Source organism: Suillus paluster (genome assembly GCF_016628075.1).
Source record: "Suillus paluster strain FC165 chromosome Unknown EDB91scaffold_241, whole genome shotgun sequence".
NCBI classification, from domain to species: domain Eukaryota; kingdom Fungi; phylum Basidiomycota; class Agaricomycetes; order Boletales; family Suillaceae; genus Suillus; species Suillus paluster.
The window spans coordinates 24,545-36,742 of record NW_024537801.1 but is presented as its reverse complement, the minus strand read 5'-3'; the positions used below and the strand labels follow the sequence as shown (position 1 = coordinate 36,742).

Genomic DNA, 12,198 nt, shown 5'->3' with positions numbered 1-12,198 from the left:
ACCAAGACTTCGAGCCTCCGCCAAAGGAACCATAGTTGCCACCACCTCCGTAGCTAGTGTTGCCCCCCGCGGCCTCAGGACATGCGCGGGCAATATGACCGGCCTTGCCGCAGCGGTAGCACTCCTGGGAAGAGAATCCTCCACCATAGCCGCCGCCACCACCGCCTGAAGCACCGCCTTCGGGCAATCGCGAGACTGAATGCGATGAGTAAAAAGATTAACCGCGATCCCCGAACAAACATACAATGTGACCCTCTTGACCACATTTGTAGCAAGACTTGGCTTTGACTTCCATCGTGCAATCACGAGAAACATGACCCTCCATGCCACCTGCAGACCTCGTGAACACCGTGTAAAAATGGACTGATAGTTAACGTACAGTTGTAGCTAAATGAGACGAGCGAAAATGAGACGATGCCCAGCATAAACAAGATCAATAGTTACCAAGTAGGAGTGCCTGCCTTAGGGCAGTTAGCAGCTTGATGGCCGACTGTCTTCATGAGATCGGTGGTACAGAACGAAGCACGGCAGAGAGTCAGAGATGACGAGCAATGCAATATATTGCGATTTTGTGCGAGTCGTCGACGATAACATGCGTCATCGGTATATATGAGAAAAGAACATAGCGATCCTCGTCAGCACCGCACACGAATTTCGAAGATGTAAATAAGGAAGAAGCAAATAGCAATGGCTGTAGGGCATTTCATTCGCCATATCGACGAGGAATTGCTCAAAAGCTGGGGAACAGACAACACGGAAACACCACGCACAGCCTCCACAGTTAAAACATCCACGAGCGCCAACAATTGAGAAGAGATCCTAAAAATCATGGTTAGGGGTCCGTGCACAGATTCACGCAGCCGTTGACGGTCTCAACGCAAAAAGTGGATTGGACAAAGGTGAATATCCTAGTCAAAAAATCGACGTACTTTTCTGAAAGATTGTGGATGGAGTGAAGAGAGGAGGAACACAAAAAAGCCCAAGGTGGAGAAAGAAAAAGAAGTGCTTCCATAATCACACGGCACTTCATCGGGCACGTGCTCATCACATGTTCATCCATTTCGGGGAGAACTATGTAAGTAGCCAAGCTCGTCTTTGCGCAGCAAGCCGGTCGATGAATGATGCGATCGATAGCCACGATAAGTACTGAACATACGGCGACCTGCCTCCATCATAGTCCTTTGTCTGCGTCCTTTTTACTGGAGTCCTTCCCTTCTCCCCATCCTTCTTGGTATCCTCTGACTTTTTCGCGTCTCCGTTAGCCGTCTTTTTATCCTTGTCCTTCTCATCACCGCCTTCTTCTTGCTCGGCTCGCCTATCGTGGCTTTGTTGTCCACTAGAGCATGCAACGCGATGACAGCACGTAGCAGACTGCTCAAATAGACAACTAGTAGTTGATCATTCGTGCTTGACGCGAAGCTCTGTGTGTGTCACCGGATTGCTCAAGTCAGGAAGTAGGTTGAGTGCGTCTTGCAGGTGGTAAATTATTTGGTGATTGACTGGCATCGTGCCTGATGCAACATCCAGGAGATACTTGTGCACGTCTTGTAGTCGGGATTGAAGTCCTTGGAGTGATGCGAGTTGCTCAGAAACACGTGTTGAGAGAGTTGTGGTCGTTGAGTCTTTGATGTCGCGCAGGAGATGTTCGACTCCAATTTCCTCAGCTTCCTCAGCTTCTATTGCAGAAGGAACGTGAAGGAATGTCTTCCGTGTTTCCGTGCCATCCTGAAGCCATAAAAATCGGTACAAATATATATTACAAAGGAAAGGCATACGTCTTTGATCTCTTCTACTGCAAAGTATGCATCCGTTGGAATTCCAACAGCCTGCGGTCGTACATCAACGATAACCATCACTGGTTTCGCAATGTAACGCTTAAAGAGGTCGTTAATTTCCTGGTCCGAGGCTCGTAGCTTTGTCCCCGTGTGGTACCATCCAATCATCCCGCTCCTTTGCTGCAATCTCACTCAGCATCTATGTTTATTTGCTCGTGTGATGAGGAACGTACCGTTGGACTTTCTTGAACATATCGTACATCCCTTCAATATAGTTATGATCTAGGAACCACGTCTTGCTATCTCTTTCATCCTCCTCGAACGGGATCCCGAAGGAATTGGCAACATTAACAGTCTTGCCGTTGTCCTGACCCAGGAGAACGCCAACAACACGCTTTGATGAAGTGCGCGAGACGGTGCGCGCATGATGATCAGTAACGGAGAGCAGGACCAAAGGATGAACGACTGAAGGTGTTAATTCTATGTGGGGGCATTCGATCCAGGTGGTTGCTCACCAACTGTCGTTCCAGCAAGCGCTGTTAACTGTAATTGAATGAATATCATGATAATCAGTGACCGTAGTGTGACAACTCACTTGCTCACTTGTTGATGCCACCATGATCTGTACAAGGGCAAGTGCTAAAGTTTAGGCTAAGGAATGTCCTTCATACCGCGTGCACCACGGACGCGCGTTGTGTTGATGCATATTTGTGCAGTATCTCATTAGGGCTGTCTCTGTTAGTCGAGGCGCTTTTTCTCCGATAAGCTTCTCACAACGTTGTCCTACGTATACGTTCTGCCAGTAAGAAGCATCAACTTGATCCTGTTGAAGACGAGTTTGAATCATGATGACTTTCCGACGTTGTACGGACAGCTTGTAGGCTAACAGCATTTGTTCTACTTACAACCATGGGAAGACATCAAACCGTTGCTGTGCATCAGCGCCGGACATGGCGTCTGACAAAATGGCTCCCCCTTCTCTTAAAACTACGCTGCCCTCGTGCTCAGTCAGTTTCTGCTGCTGGCTTTGAATGGATTATCTCCCAACGCGATCGTATGGAGGAAGGCGGAAACTCTATTACCACGTCCAGGTTTCTGGCAAGTGAATTACAATGATCTACGCCGCAGGATGCTCACCGATGATCGTTATCCACAGATATCAGTGTCTCGATAGTACCAGACGATCCAGAGTGCCCGCCTGGGCCTTATAGATGCTACGTGGAGGTCAGCGTCGATAATGTTCGCCAGCGAACTCGTGTGTCCGACCGTGGAAAGTACGCCTGGAATGAGTCATTTGAATTGTAAGACGTTTCCTATCGTGCGAATGGTTATATCTCAACAGCCGCCTTCTCAATAGTTCAGTGAGAGAGGACTGGCCTATATGCATCCACTTATTAGCAAAACGTGCTTTCTGCAAGGATGTGCTCCTTGCGTCATCTGGTGACTGGATGCAGCTACCTACATCAACACAAACAAAAGGTCCTGCAGCTTTTATAAGTCATCAGAAAATTTGCTAACATTTTTCTAGTCGTCTCACATATTTTGAGGCATGTGCACGTACAAGGGCGGAATGGTGCCCCTCGCATATACCAGGCTAGCGTGACATTGAAGCTTCAGCTGATAGACTCACTTCCTATCGCCGACCAATTACCCTTAATTCATCCCGAGGAGCCCTTTATCGAGGATGTTGGTGAGCTCATTGCGGCACCAAATCTCTCCAACGTAGAGCTCGGATCATTCTGCGGCAAGGTCTGATCTCCTGTCTACCTAACGAATATGTATGTTGAACGTGCACCAGGGGCGACGACATCTCAGCATTTTTGACTGTCACTCGTTTTCAGACGGGTCGTCTTATTTGGTCTCGCTTCATACTTTTGAGGATGGCAGCCTCTCTTCCATCAACAGCACAAGCGCTAACCACGACGAAGTGTTAGTGTCCCCCATCTCCGATTTACCTCCAGGAGGTGATTTTCCTCCGAGCCCGAGAGAGATGGATGACGCCGAACAAAATTCGGTCCTAGAGGCGACTCTTGCAGATCATACTCCAAATGATAATGTCAACGACGGGCAATTGTCGGGAAAAGATCAAATGTTGCCTGCTGACACAGCAGACCCAGTGATCTCCATCGCACACGTAAGTTCGATCATGTGAAGATTTTAGAGCCTTGTTGAATTATTCCATGTGCAGGATACTGTCATGGTTGAACCCCAACCGAGACACAGATCATCTATGAAGACATCGAGCTTCCGCTCTGATCGCAATGCATCATCGAGGTGGACGCAAGATCGCTATGCACTTTGGAGACGAGTCCAATCATTATTTAGCTGCCACAGACCCCAGAACTCTGATGAGGAAAGCTGTTCATGAACGCATCAAACTTATTCTTTTGCATTCAGGTTAGAAATAAACACAATTACACCGCCTTAATATTTCCCCTTGATTCTGAGTAAACGCCTTGTCAATGCGATGTATTTGTCAGTGACGTACGACTTACGGACCGATTGCTCAAGGATTCTTCGCAAGGTATTCTTTGATACCATCCACAATGACGCCATGGTCATCCTCCTGCGCAAGACCACTAACCACTATCACACCGATGACCCCCTCCACACCCTTCACCTTCACTGGGAAACCGCCGCCATGCACCGCATATATGCTCGGGTCGCTCATTTCAAACTTTTCCTGTAGCGTCATTCCCCGGGTCTGCAGAGACAATCTCATCCCCATCGTCGAGCATCCCCAGCGGAGCACTACTGCTTCCTTGCGCTTCACCCAGTGCATGTTGTCCGGGAGTGTGCCAGGTCCTGAAGTGGCGAAGAAGAAGAGCTGGGATGAGTTCGCATGTGCGATGTAGACGACGGCGGGGCGCGTGAACTTTTGTTGGACGTTGGTGCGGATGATATTTCCGATCTCCCAGGCGACATTACTGTCGAACGAGGGGAGGCGGCATGCTTCCTCCTGGGCAGTGATGGATTCGACCTTGAATGTTTCAGCTGTCATGTCCATATTCAAAGTGTTTACGACTCACCGTGAGCGACATGGCTGTGTGGGTGGGCAGCTCGAGTTCAGACAGGGTCAGGAGAGGTCAGGGGTCTCTTATATAAAGGCATAGGAACCACCGGTATGTGTTGGTGTGTCTTTCACCTAAATTTATGTATTGTGCAATTGGTTGACGAGAAAAAACGGGACCAGCAGATAAGCTTGAATATCAGGAGGGCTCGCCTACGGTCCGCGTTTTCCACCAGCGGGGAGAAAATCGCCGATTCTGTCACGTCCACTTATTTGAATTAACTTGCGCTTGAAGAAGGCATTTGCGGGGGTTTATACCACATCTTCGTCACGCGCTGTGGTTTTCTGACGAATTCCAAAAGCACATAAATAATTATCCCTTCCTCCTAGAAGCTGCCATACAAGGCAGGGTGTAGCAGATATCCCAGCTGGGATACCGTTTGCCCATAACTCATCACCATCCCTGCGTTGGGTCGAATCGTGGCGAGTGCTAAGAATTGGAGTTGATGACGAAAGCACGAAAGAATGTAAAAAACTTAAAGCTGGCGAAAAAAGTACGACCGACATTGAGCGGAGGTGTATGAGGTGCTACTCATGCAGGTACAAGGGGAGATGCAATACAATCGCGCATCGGACAGACGGCACCATGTCACATGTCGGGCGTCGGGGACAGACGCAGCACTGTGACACGAGAGAGAATCCGAGAAATGCATGGATGAATGGGTGATGCATAAGCAGTCGAGCGATGTATGCATCTAGTAGCATTACTCCCCCTAGTAGGAGAACAGAAAGTCTGAGAACCCTTGTCGGCTGTGTATATCGGTATTGATACACAGGGCCGGTCTGTATGATTGTTAATGGTGGAGAATCTCCACGAAGTATGCGTACATGGTCTTCTATAATCCTAGATCATTGACACAAGGCTGCATCCCATCTAAATCTGGGCAAAAGAAAAGACATGTGGGTAGTAGTACGTCGCATACGGTGTCCAAAACATCTATATTTCAGTAAGAAAGAGGTCTCCAGTCCTACCGGAAGGATGCTGTCAAGTACTCGCTTCCGATGAAAACCTAGAAACCATATGGCTCAACTCGCCTAATGCACTTGGGTTGGGGCTTCCTCCATTCATCATCCTGCGAACCCGCCAACTGCATAAGGAATCCGTGCTTGACAGATAGTCTGTCTGGGAAGGACGCATTGATAGTATCATGTTGTTTATATGGAGGACGGTCTGGCCTCCGACCTCTCGGCTCGTTTATGGGCCAAGTGGGAAGGTAGCACATTTCCTAAAGGAAACGCAGGTAAAATGCAGGCAGTGGATGATGTCAAGACGTTTACCTCAGGCCCGCAAGCTGGATGACACCTAACCCACACGCTCCAATCAAGCCAAGCCATCAAATCACTTATTTCTTGCCTCCACGTATCTATCAGGCGGGCAATTTCTGCGGCGTCTGAAGGGGAATCACGGGGAAGATATGGATCAAGACCTGCAACGACGCCAGCAGCCCACATCTTTGTGATAATGCGACATATCTCGCGTGTAGTTTCTTGTACTGCATTCAACAGTAGGCGTTCGGAATGGTTCAAGCTTGAACTATATGATGCGATGGACGATGTGTGCACAGTCCCGCATGCTTTGAACACTGGTGTCGCCCAGGAATGAGCTGAGTCATAGGATGCGCTGGGGGGAACACTAGTGTGGAAAATGTATGGCGTGAGCATCACGCGCAGCTGGACATGCACCTTGGTTGCTTGATCCCAAGGCGTGTCATTTTCCAAGGTGTGATTGAGAAGGTAGTTCATCAAGTCAAGGCGGTCTGAGTAACGTTCCACGATGACTCTGAAAAGAGTTTTCCAGTCGATGCCACTGAAGTCGCCTTGATGCCGCTCTAAGGCGCGAGAGACGCTCTGCCTCACCACCTTCAAATCTACGGAAGATATGCCTTGTACACGGTGGTCGCACCGCTCCTGGCCGGCGCGTGAATCAACGAGTGATGGTGCGATGGTTGTGTCGTACAGCGAGACGATTCCAGCCAAATCAAGGTTAATTCGTGTATCCCCAGGGTATCGATTGTGCCATGACCCGGCGTGCATCACTTCGAACATGCGATTCACTAGATATATACATCAGAAAGACACGAGGAAGACGGAAACATAGAGACTTGCTGTATGTATTTGGAATTCCTGGGATTGTAGAAACCGGTATGACAAGGCTGGCAAGGTTAGACCAGGAGACAACTTCTACGCCAGCCGTAAAATCACAGAGCATGACTTCACTTATGCGGATCCATCACTATCAGTTGAAGAGCACTATGCGACAATTAAGAACATACAAATCCATTTCCATTCTGTAAAAAAAAGTTCGATACTATAACGAGATGATACTAGGCATGTTGGCCTACCGAACATAACCATCAACAGCGTACGGTGCACCCCATTTGCACAAATCTTCGAGGCGCTGTACCTCGTTCAACCACCAGTCGGGTCTCAACTCTCCCCATGCAATGATATCCTGAGTGTCGAGAGTACCATCTCTGGTATTGGCTGCGCTGGTCCCATCAAAATAAAGGACTTTGAGGGGACGTGTTGCTGCAAGCGTCAAATGCCAACATCCTGTATCGGACAAGCCTCGGCAGAAGAGGACAGAGTGTTCCGGATCTGTGGCCGTCCACTCAGGGACCGTAGGAATTTTGTCGCTGAAAGCTCCATGATACAATAAGGTGCCTTTGGGAATGACACCCGGAACAATTGCATGGCCTGGTGGTCAGTGATAACACCGTATCAGATACTCGTCCCAAAATCAGGATAAGACTGACCATTCCGATAGCGCGTGTTTGGCCAATGCTGGAGCAACGAATTTACAGTTTCAAACACAAAGTGCCCAGTTGCGTTAGCAGGAGGTAGCTCATCAAGCTGCCAAGGTATCATGTCGAGGCTACCCGAGTCCAGAGGGCTAGCTGAGTTATATGATCCAGTTGTCCTAGATAGAGATCCAAGTTCCGGTGACTCCTGCTTGCCATCAGGTGAGAAGCCCAAGGGGACTTGCGCTGCTAGTGACCATATGACAAGGTGACATCCAATAAGCATCCAAAGCATCCTCGACTACTCTAGCTGAATAGCTGTCGTGATGGCCGCGGCACAGTTGTTCAGCGTTCAATTCTCCGATGAACCCGGACCAGCTGGCAGGGCATACTGATGATGCGCAGTTTGGTATGTACTAAGAATAGTTAAGGTACCCCCAGACCGAGGATTCGGATAAGAGGATGAAAATATTTTGTATAAATGAAATGAAAACGACACTCACTTTGAAACTGGAAGGAGGTTCGAATAACCTGTTGGGGTACTGATTTGTGCAAAACACCCACAAGAGTGGTGGCGAGCAGGTGCAAGGTGATCAAGTGGTGAAATCGAATCACCAACGTACCGGGTTTTTAGTACCTCCAGAATAATCACCCATCCACAACTTGAAGCTAGTATCGCATCAACGAACGGGTGATGGGTGACGAACAGGTGAAAATGTCCCCAGACACCTCTGGGATCACTTGTAATGGCAACAATTAAATGGTCACAAAGTGCCTTGTCATGACCAAGTCGTGTTGCATCTACTTAGAAGGAATGTCTGTCCTCCTCCTTATATACATAGGTCTGGCTGGGAGACTACAACACATCAGCTTGTTCATCATATCAGCAACCCCACCCTGCGAGCCAGACAAACACCAAATCTCCAATTCAAGTCAGAACACCTACCTTAATTTGGCGAGAGCTATTCCAAGTTGCTGAGTCGCTTGTTCAAGTTGATAGACCACAACATTCCTCCTTCTTTGCCTCAGGTATGTGGTCAACAACCTTGTCTAACCATGTGGATCTTTGAGGGCTGAATGGTCTACTTTGGGCCTGCATTTACAGCTGTTTACATATATGTTGGCAGTCGCGTCGTTTTTTTCGTTCAATTAGAAAACTTAGGACTTAGAATTTTTTAGTGATAGTACTTCATCTTGTATCGCAAATGCCGCAAAAACCAGCACATAACCATCTGGCTCTCATGCTTGAGGAGGACCTAGACAGCAGCTTTGACGAAGATGATCTGTGACCTCACAATACTAGTACCATCCTTGATGCCCTCGACCAGATGGAGGTAGACAATGACCCTGAGGCCAATGACACCGAGAGCGACGAATTAGATGACATCAATATAGCTGCTGCACCCGATCAACCACAAAGGATCCCTACACCCCCTCCGACAATTGTAAAGAAGCAAAAATGAGGTATGTTCATGCATTTTCATACATATACTCAGGGTTTGCCATTGATCATTGTGTCAGGTACTATTGCCAATCACGATCCAGCCCTGGTGACGAAGGAGGTCTCCTACATTATCACTGTATTCTCTGCTGCCGAAATGAAGAAAGCAAAGACCAAATACGAGCCTATCAGTGCTTCTGTCAACCTGAACTCTGATGAACCCTGGGACACTCTCAAGGCCCAGGTCCTTGTGAAGATTTCCAATGCGATCAAGCCCCGTGTCCTCAACTTTGATGACTATGCCCTTACATACCAAATCCCCTGAGTCCTCCCAAAACCTGGATTATCACTGATGATGCAAGCTGATTTTGATGGTATGATGAAGCATGTGAATGGGATGAATGCTGTCACTCCCCTTGTCAACATCACTGTTGTCCAGGGCCAAGTTCAGGGAACAAACACTGGCAATGACAAAAACAAGGATAACGAAGAACATGCGACAACGAAGAATAAGAAATGAGTGAATTTTAGAGTGTTCTTGGTACATTTCTTACTGACCATGTCCTCCGTAGAAAGAATCCTCTGCTCTCCTTCCTGGAAATGAGAGAAAGTTGAACAACATTCAAATTCTTTGAGCTCACTGGAAGTGCAAGAGGACGGATTCAGCATGCCCCTCTGAACACTGCTATGTCAACCCAGAAACTGAAGAACATCTCCCACTCAGACACGAGCAATTCGACTGTTGGGCATCTGCGATGGCAAGTTATTTCCCAAGGACTTTTGTGCTGGTCGGTTGATGTGTGCAGCTCAAGGTTGATGGGATGGCAACCATCAATAAGCCACCACATCACAAGCTTTTTGACTCTCGTGCTTCAGCAATCAGTCCTGTACTACAGCGGTGGCTTGACACCCCAAACACTAAATCGTCTTCATTGTCTGCCCCAGTTTTCAACTTCACTATTGGACATGAAGTCATCAATTTTTTTCGCCCGCAGGTGCCTACTATTCCTGCAATGCCACTGGCAGCAGCTCCAGCCCCTTTTGACCCTACTTGTACCTCTCTCCTTCATCCATCTCGTATGCAAGGAACAGATATGCCACTCAATGAGTTCTGTGCAGAATATGACCTAGGCAACACTATCCACGTGAAGTTTGCTGAGAATGCCTACAAGGAAGCTTGATTCCTTTGCTTTGTAACCATTCCAGAGTTGAAGGAGATGGGGTTTCAGTTGGGTGAGATCACTGCATTACATGATGTGGTGGAAAGGTGGTCTCTCCCTCATGCTTTATGTTTTATTCCTAGGACTTGGACCTGCTCACAATGACATTGCCAGTACCATGTATACTATACAGACTGTTTCATAGGTTAGAAATACCCTGCGTGTATGAAATATCCATGTGCATCATCAGAAGATATGATCTCTGTAACCTCATACATATCAAAGATGATACCATCACCTGTAGTGGCAAGATAATATTGTTGATGGCAATGGAGCCAGTGCTTGATTTTTGAGAATGCCTCTTCAATAGGGTTGAGGTCGGGCGAGTATGGTGGTAGATACTCGATACGCACACCTGCGAACACCGAAACACTGTATTATAATGAAGGACACAAGATATTAGCTAGTGAACACACACCAAAACGGTCAACTAGCTCGAGAATTTCTGCACCATGATGAATTTTGGCATTGTCCATGACAAGGACGCTGAGAGGACCAGGGTAGGCTGAAAATTTTGGTAGCTGGTTGAAAGTTTCTGTTAGGTCTTGGTAACCATCCATGGGACTTACAACAATCTTCTCAAGCCACTCCAGAAACAGCTCTTGAGTCATTGAGCCTTCGACAACTATTGTAGCAACAATCCCATCTAGTGTAAGAAGGGCTTCTGTTGATGTTCATCGTCCCCACACAAATACTTGGTCTCTCCCTGCACGCTTGCCTTTCTGTGCTCGTCCATAGTGCCTACTGGGTGTCCACTCATCCTTCGACGTCTCATCAATGAACCCTAACTCCGATGGTTCATATTGAGCCATGCGGGCGATGAACTCAGTGCGGTGAGTTTCATTGCGTTCTGAGGCAATCCGCTTGAGCTTCTTGTAGCTTACACCAGCACGTTCGAGCTCATGGAAGATTGTTGCGAAGTGGACAGATATGAACCTATTTGTTTTCAGGAGGTGCATGAACTTGTCCAAGAAGTAGTTGGGATTCTGTCTGACAAGACGCAGCAAGCAATCAATATCCTTGCGATCCAATGCATGCACACGACCACGGAGTAATTTGTGAGGCTGAGGGTTGACGACATCACCAGTTTCCTGCCAGAGTTTCAAAATGTGAAACCAAGTCCATTCTGAAAATCCACAGCAATCCAGGATGTCTGGAAGGTTCAAAAGTTCACATTCGTGTAGTTGGATTGCTGCGAGTTTGACATCACGGCTGATTCTGCGAAATGGCATGTTGTACGCCAACTGTTGATGCTAGATAGCACAATTTTCACTAAGTCCTAAGTTTCCTAATTGAACAAAAAAAAACGATGTGACTGCCAACATATATGCAAACAGCTGTAAAAGAGGTGCACTAGTATTTTATGGACATGGGAGTTATGAAACCTGCCACAGATGAAGCATCTTTTTTACGCAGGTGTCCCCAGCCCTATCTGATGCCAACATACCTGCTGAAGTCCCGGTTCAGCTGAAATTCATGATGGAACCCACCTTCTTAATGCTGCACCCACACCGGTTCAGGTATCCACATAGCAATTGTGCCCAGCCTGTTCCCAGAAAATGTGTCGATGCCATCTCTGAACATTGTGCCTCAATATGGCACCATTCTTGTACTGGATACCAACATTATCCTATCTTCGCTATCTGACACTGTGTCCATTATTGAGAGCGTCAGATGGACCATTATCCTGCTGCTCAATTATGTGTTTTTCTTCTGCACTATCACAACCCCCACTCCATCTTTGCCCTCCAAGTCCTCTCAGCACCCAACCACACACAACCGCACCCTCTGGCACCACCCAGCTCCCTAAATGCACCATTCCAGCCCTCCAGCACCTTTCCCTCACCCAAATGCACCCTCCCAGCCATCCAGCACACCAGCACCCAAAATGTGTCCAAACATGCCGCTCTGGCCTTCCAGCACCTACCAGCACCTTCCCCTCACCCACTTC

The 12,198-nt window shown here is 47.8% G+C and overlaps 8 protein-coding genes across 8 annotated transcripts; 3 read left to right on the top strand and 5 right to left on the bottom strand.

The window, feature by feature from the left end:
* Positions 1 to 22: 22 nt before the first annotated feature.
* On the bottom strand, positions 23 to 331 carry EDB91DRAFT_1000819 (uncharacterized protein; the record flags this gene model as incomplete). Its single annotated transcript, XM_041312231.1, has 2 exons — positions 23 to 177; positions 223 to 331. Coding segments are annotated over 2 exons (264 nt in total), but the record flags the coding sequence as incomplete, so codon positions are not given.
* A 1,067-nt stretch (positions 332 to 1,398) lies between these two features.
* On the bottom strand, positions 1,399 to 2,394 carry EDB91DRAFT_1257049 (maintenance of mitochondrial structure and function-domain-containing protein; the record flags this gene model as incomplete). Its single annotated transcript, XM_041324266.1, has 5 exons — positions 1,399 to 1,725; positions 1,776 to 1,950; positions 2,009 to 2,240; positions 2,291 to 2,318; positions 2,371 to 2,394. The coding sequence occupies 5 exons, from the start codon at positions 2,392 to 2,394 to the stop codon at positions 1,399 to 1,401; spliced, it is 786 nt and encodes a 261-aa protein (XP_041168901.1).
* Positions 2,395 to 2,684: 290 nt separating this feature from the next.
* Positions 2,685 to 4,143, top strand: EDB91DRAFT_1257048 (uncharacterized protein; the record flags this gene model as incomplete). The annotated part of the gene is made up of 6 exons (XM_041324265.1): positions 2,685 to 2,877; positions 2,932 to 3,076; positions 3,133 to 3,254; positions 3,304 to 3,524; positions 3,574 to 3,909; positions 3,964 to 4,143. The coding sequence occupies 6 exons, from the start codon at positions 2,685 to 2,687 to the stop codon at positions 4,141 to 4,143; spliced, it is 1,197 nt and encodes a 398-aa protein (XP_041168900.1).
* A 41-nt stretch (positions 4,144 to 4,184) lies between these two features.
* On the bottom strand, positions 4,185 to 4,841 carry EDB91DRAFT_346243 (uncharacterized protein). Its single transcript, XM_041326953.1, has 3 exons — positions 4,805 to 4,841; positions 4,275 to 4,755; positions 4,185 to 4,218 (listed from the first exon to the last, which is right to left on the bottom strand). The coding sequence occupies exons 1-2, from the start codon at positions 4,814 to 4,816 to the stop codon at positions 4,282 to 4,284; spliced, it is 486 nt and encodes a 161-aa protein (XP_041168899.1). The 5' UTR covers positions 4,817 to 4,841; the 3' UTR covers positions 4,185 to 4,218; positions 4,275 to 4,281.
* A 90-nt stretch (positions 4,842 to 4,931) lies between these two features.
* Positions 4,932 to 5,389, bottom strand: EDB91DRAFT_346267 (uncharacterized protein). The gene has a single exon (XM_041326954.1). The coding sequence runs from the start codon at positions 5,350 to 5,352 to the stop codon at positions 5,098 to 5,100; it is 255 nt and encodes an 84-aa protein (XP_041168898.1). The 5' UTR covers positions 5,353 to 5,389; the 3' UTR covers positions 4,932 to 5,097.
* Positions 5,390 to 5,855: 466 nt separating this feature from the next.
* On the bottom strand, positions 5,856 to 7,713 carry EDB91DRAFT_1331506 (uncharacterized protein; the record flags this gene model as incomplete). The annotated part of the gene is made up of 7 exons (XM_041325389.1): positions 5,856 to 5,968; positions 6,014 to 6,071; positions 6,124 to 6,899; positions 6,925 to 7,061; positions 7,119 to 7,133; positions 7,188 to 7,542; positions 7,602 to 7,713. 7 exons carry the CDS (start codon positions 7,711 to 7,713, stop codon positions 5,856 to 5,858), a joined length of 1,566 nt encoding a protein of 521 aa, XP_041168897.1.
* Positions 7,714 to 8,914: 1,201 nt separating this feature from the next.
* On the top strand, positions 8,915 to 9,352 carry EDB91DRAFT_1088882 (uncharacterized protein; the record flags this gene model as incomplete). The annotated part of the gene is made up of 2 exons (XM_041316532.1): positions 8,915 to 9,031; positions 9,083 to 9,352. The coding sequence occupies 2 exons, from the start codon at positions 8,915 to 8,917 to the stop codon at positions 9,350 to 9,352; spliced, it is 387 nt and encodes a 128-aa protein (XP_041168896.1).
* Positions 9,353 to 9,714: 362 nt separating this feature from the next.
* EDB91DRAFT_1257044 (uncharacterized protein) lies at positions 9,715 to 10,208 on the top strand (the record flags this gene model as incomplete). Its single annotated transcript, XM_041324264.1, has 2 exons — positions 9,715 to 9,789; positions 9,834 to 10,208. 2 exons carry the CDS (start codon positions 9,715 to 9,717, stop codon positions 10,206 to 10,208), a joined length of 450 nt encoding a protein of 149 aa, XP_041168895.1.
* Between the last annotated feature and the right edge of the window lie 1,990 nt (positions 10,209 to 12,198).

Coding starts and splice junctions, on each gene's coding strand:
- EDB91DRAFT_346267 (XM_041326954.1), bottom strand. CDS start 5,352: ATGTCGGTCGTACTTTTTTCGCCAGCTTTAAGTTTTTTACATTCTTTC.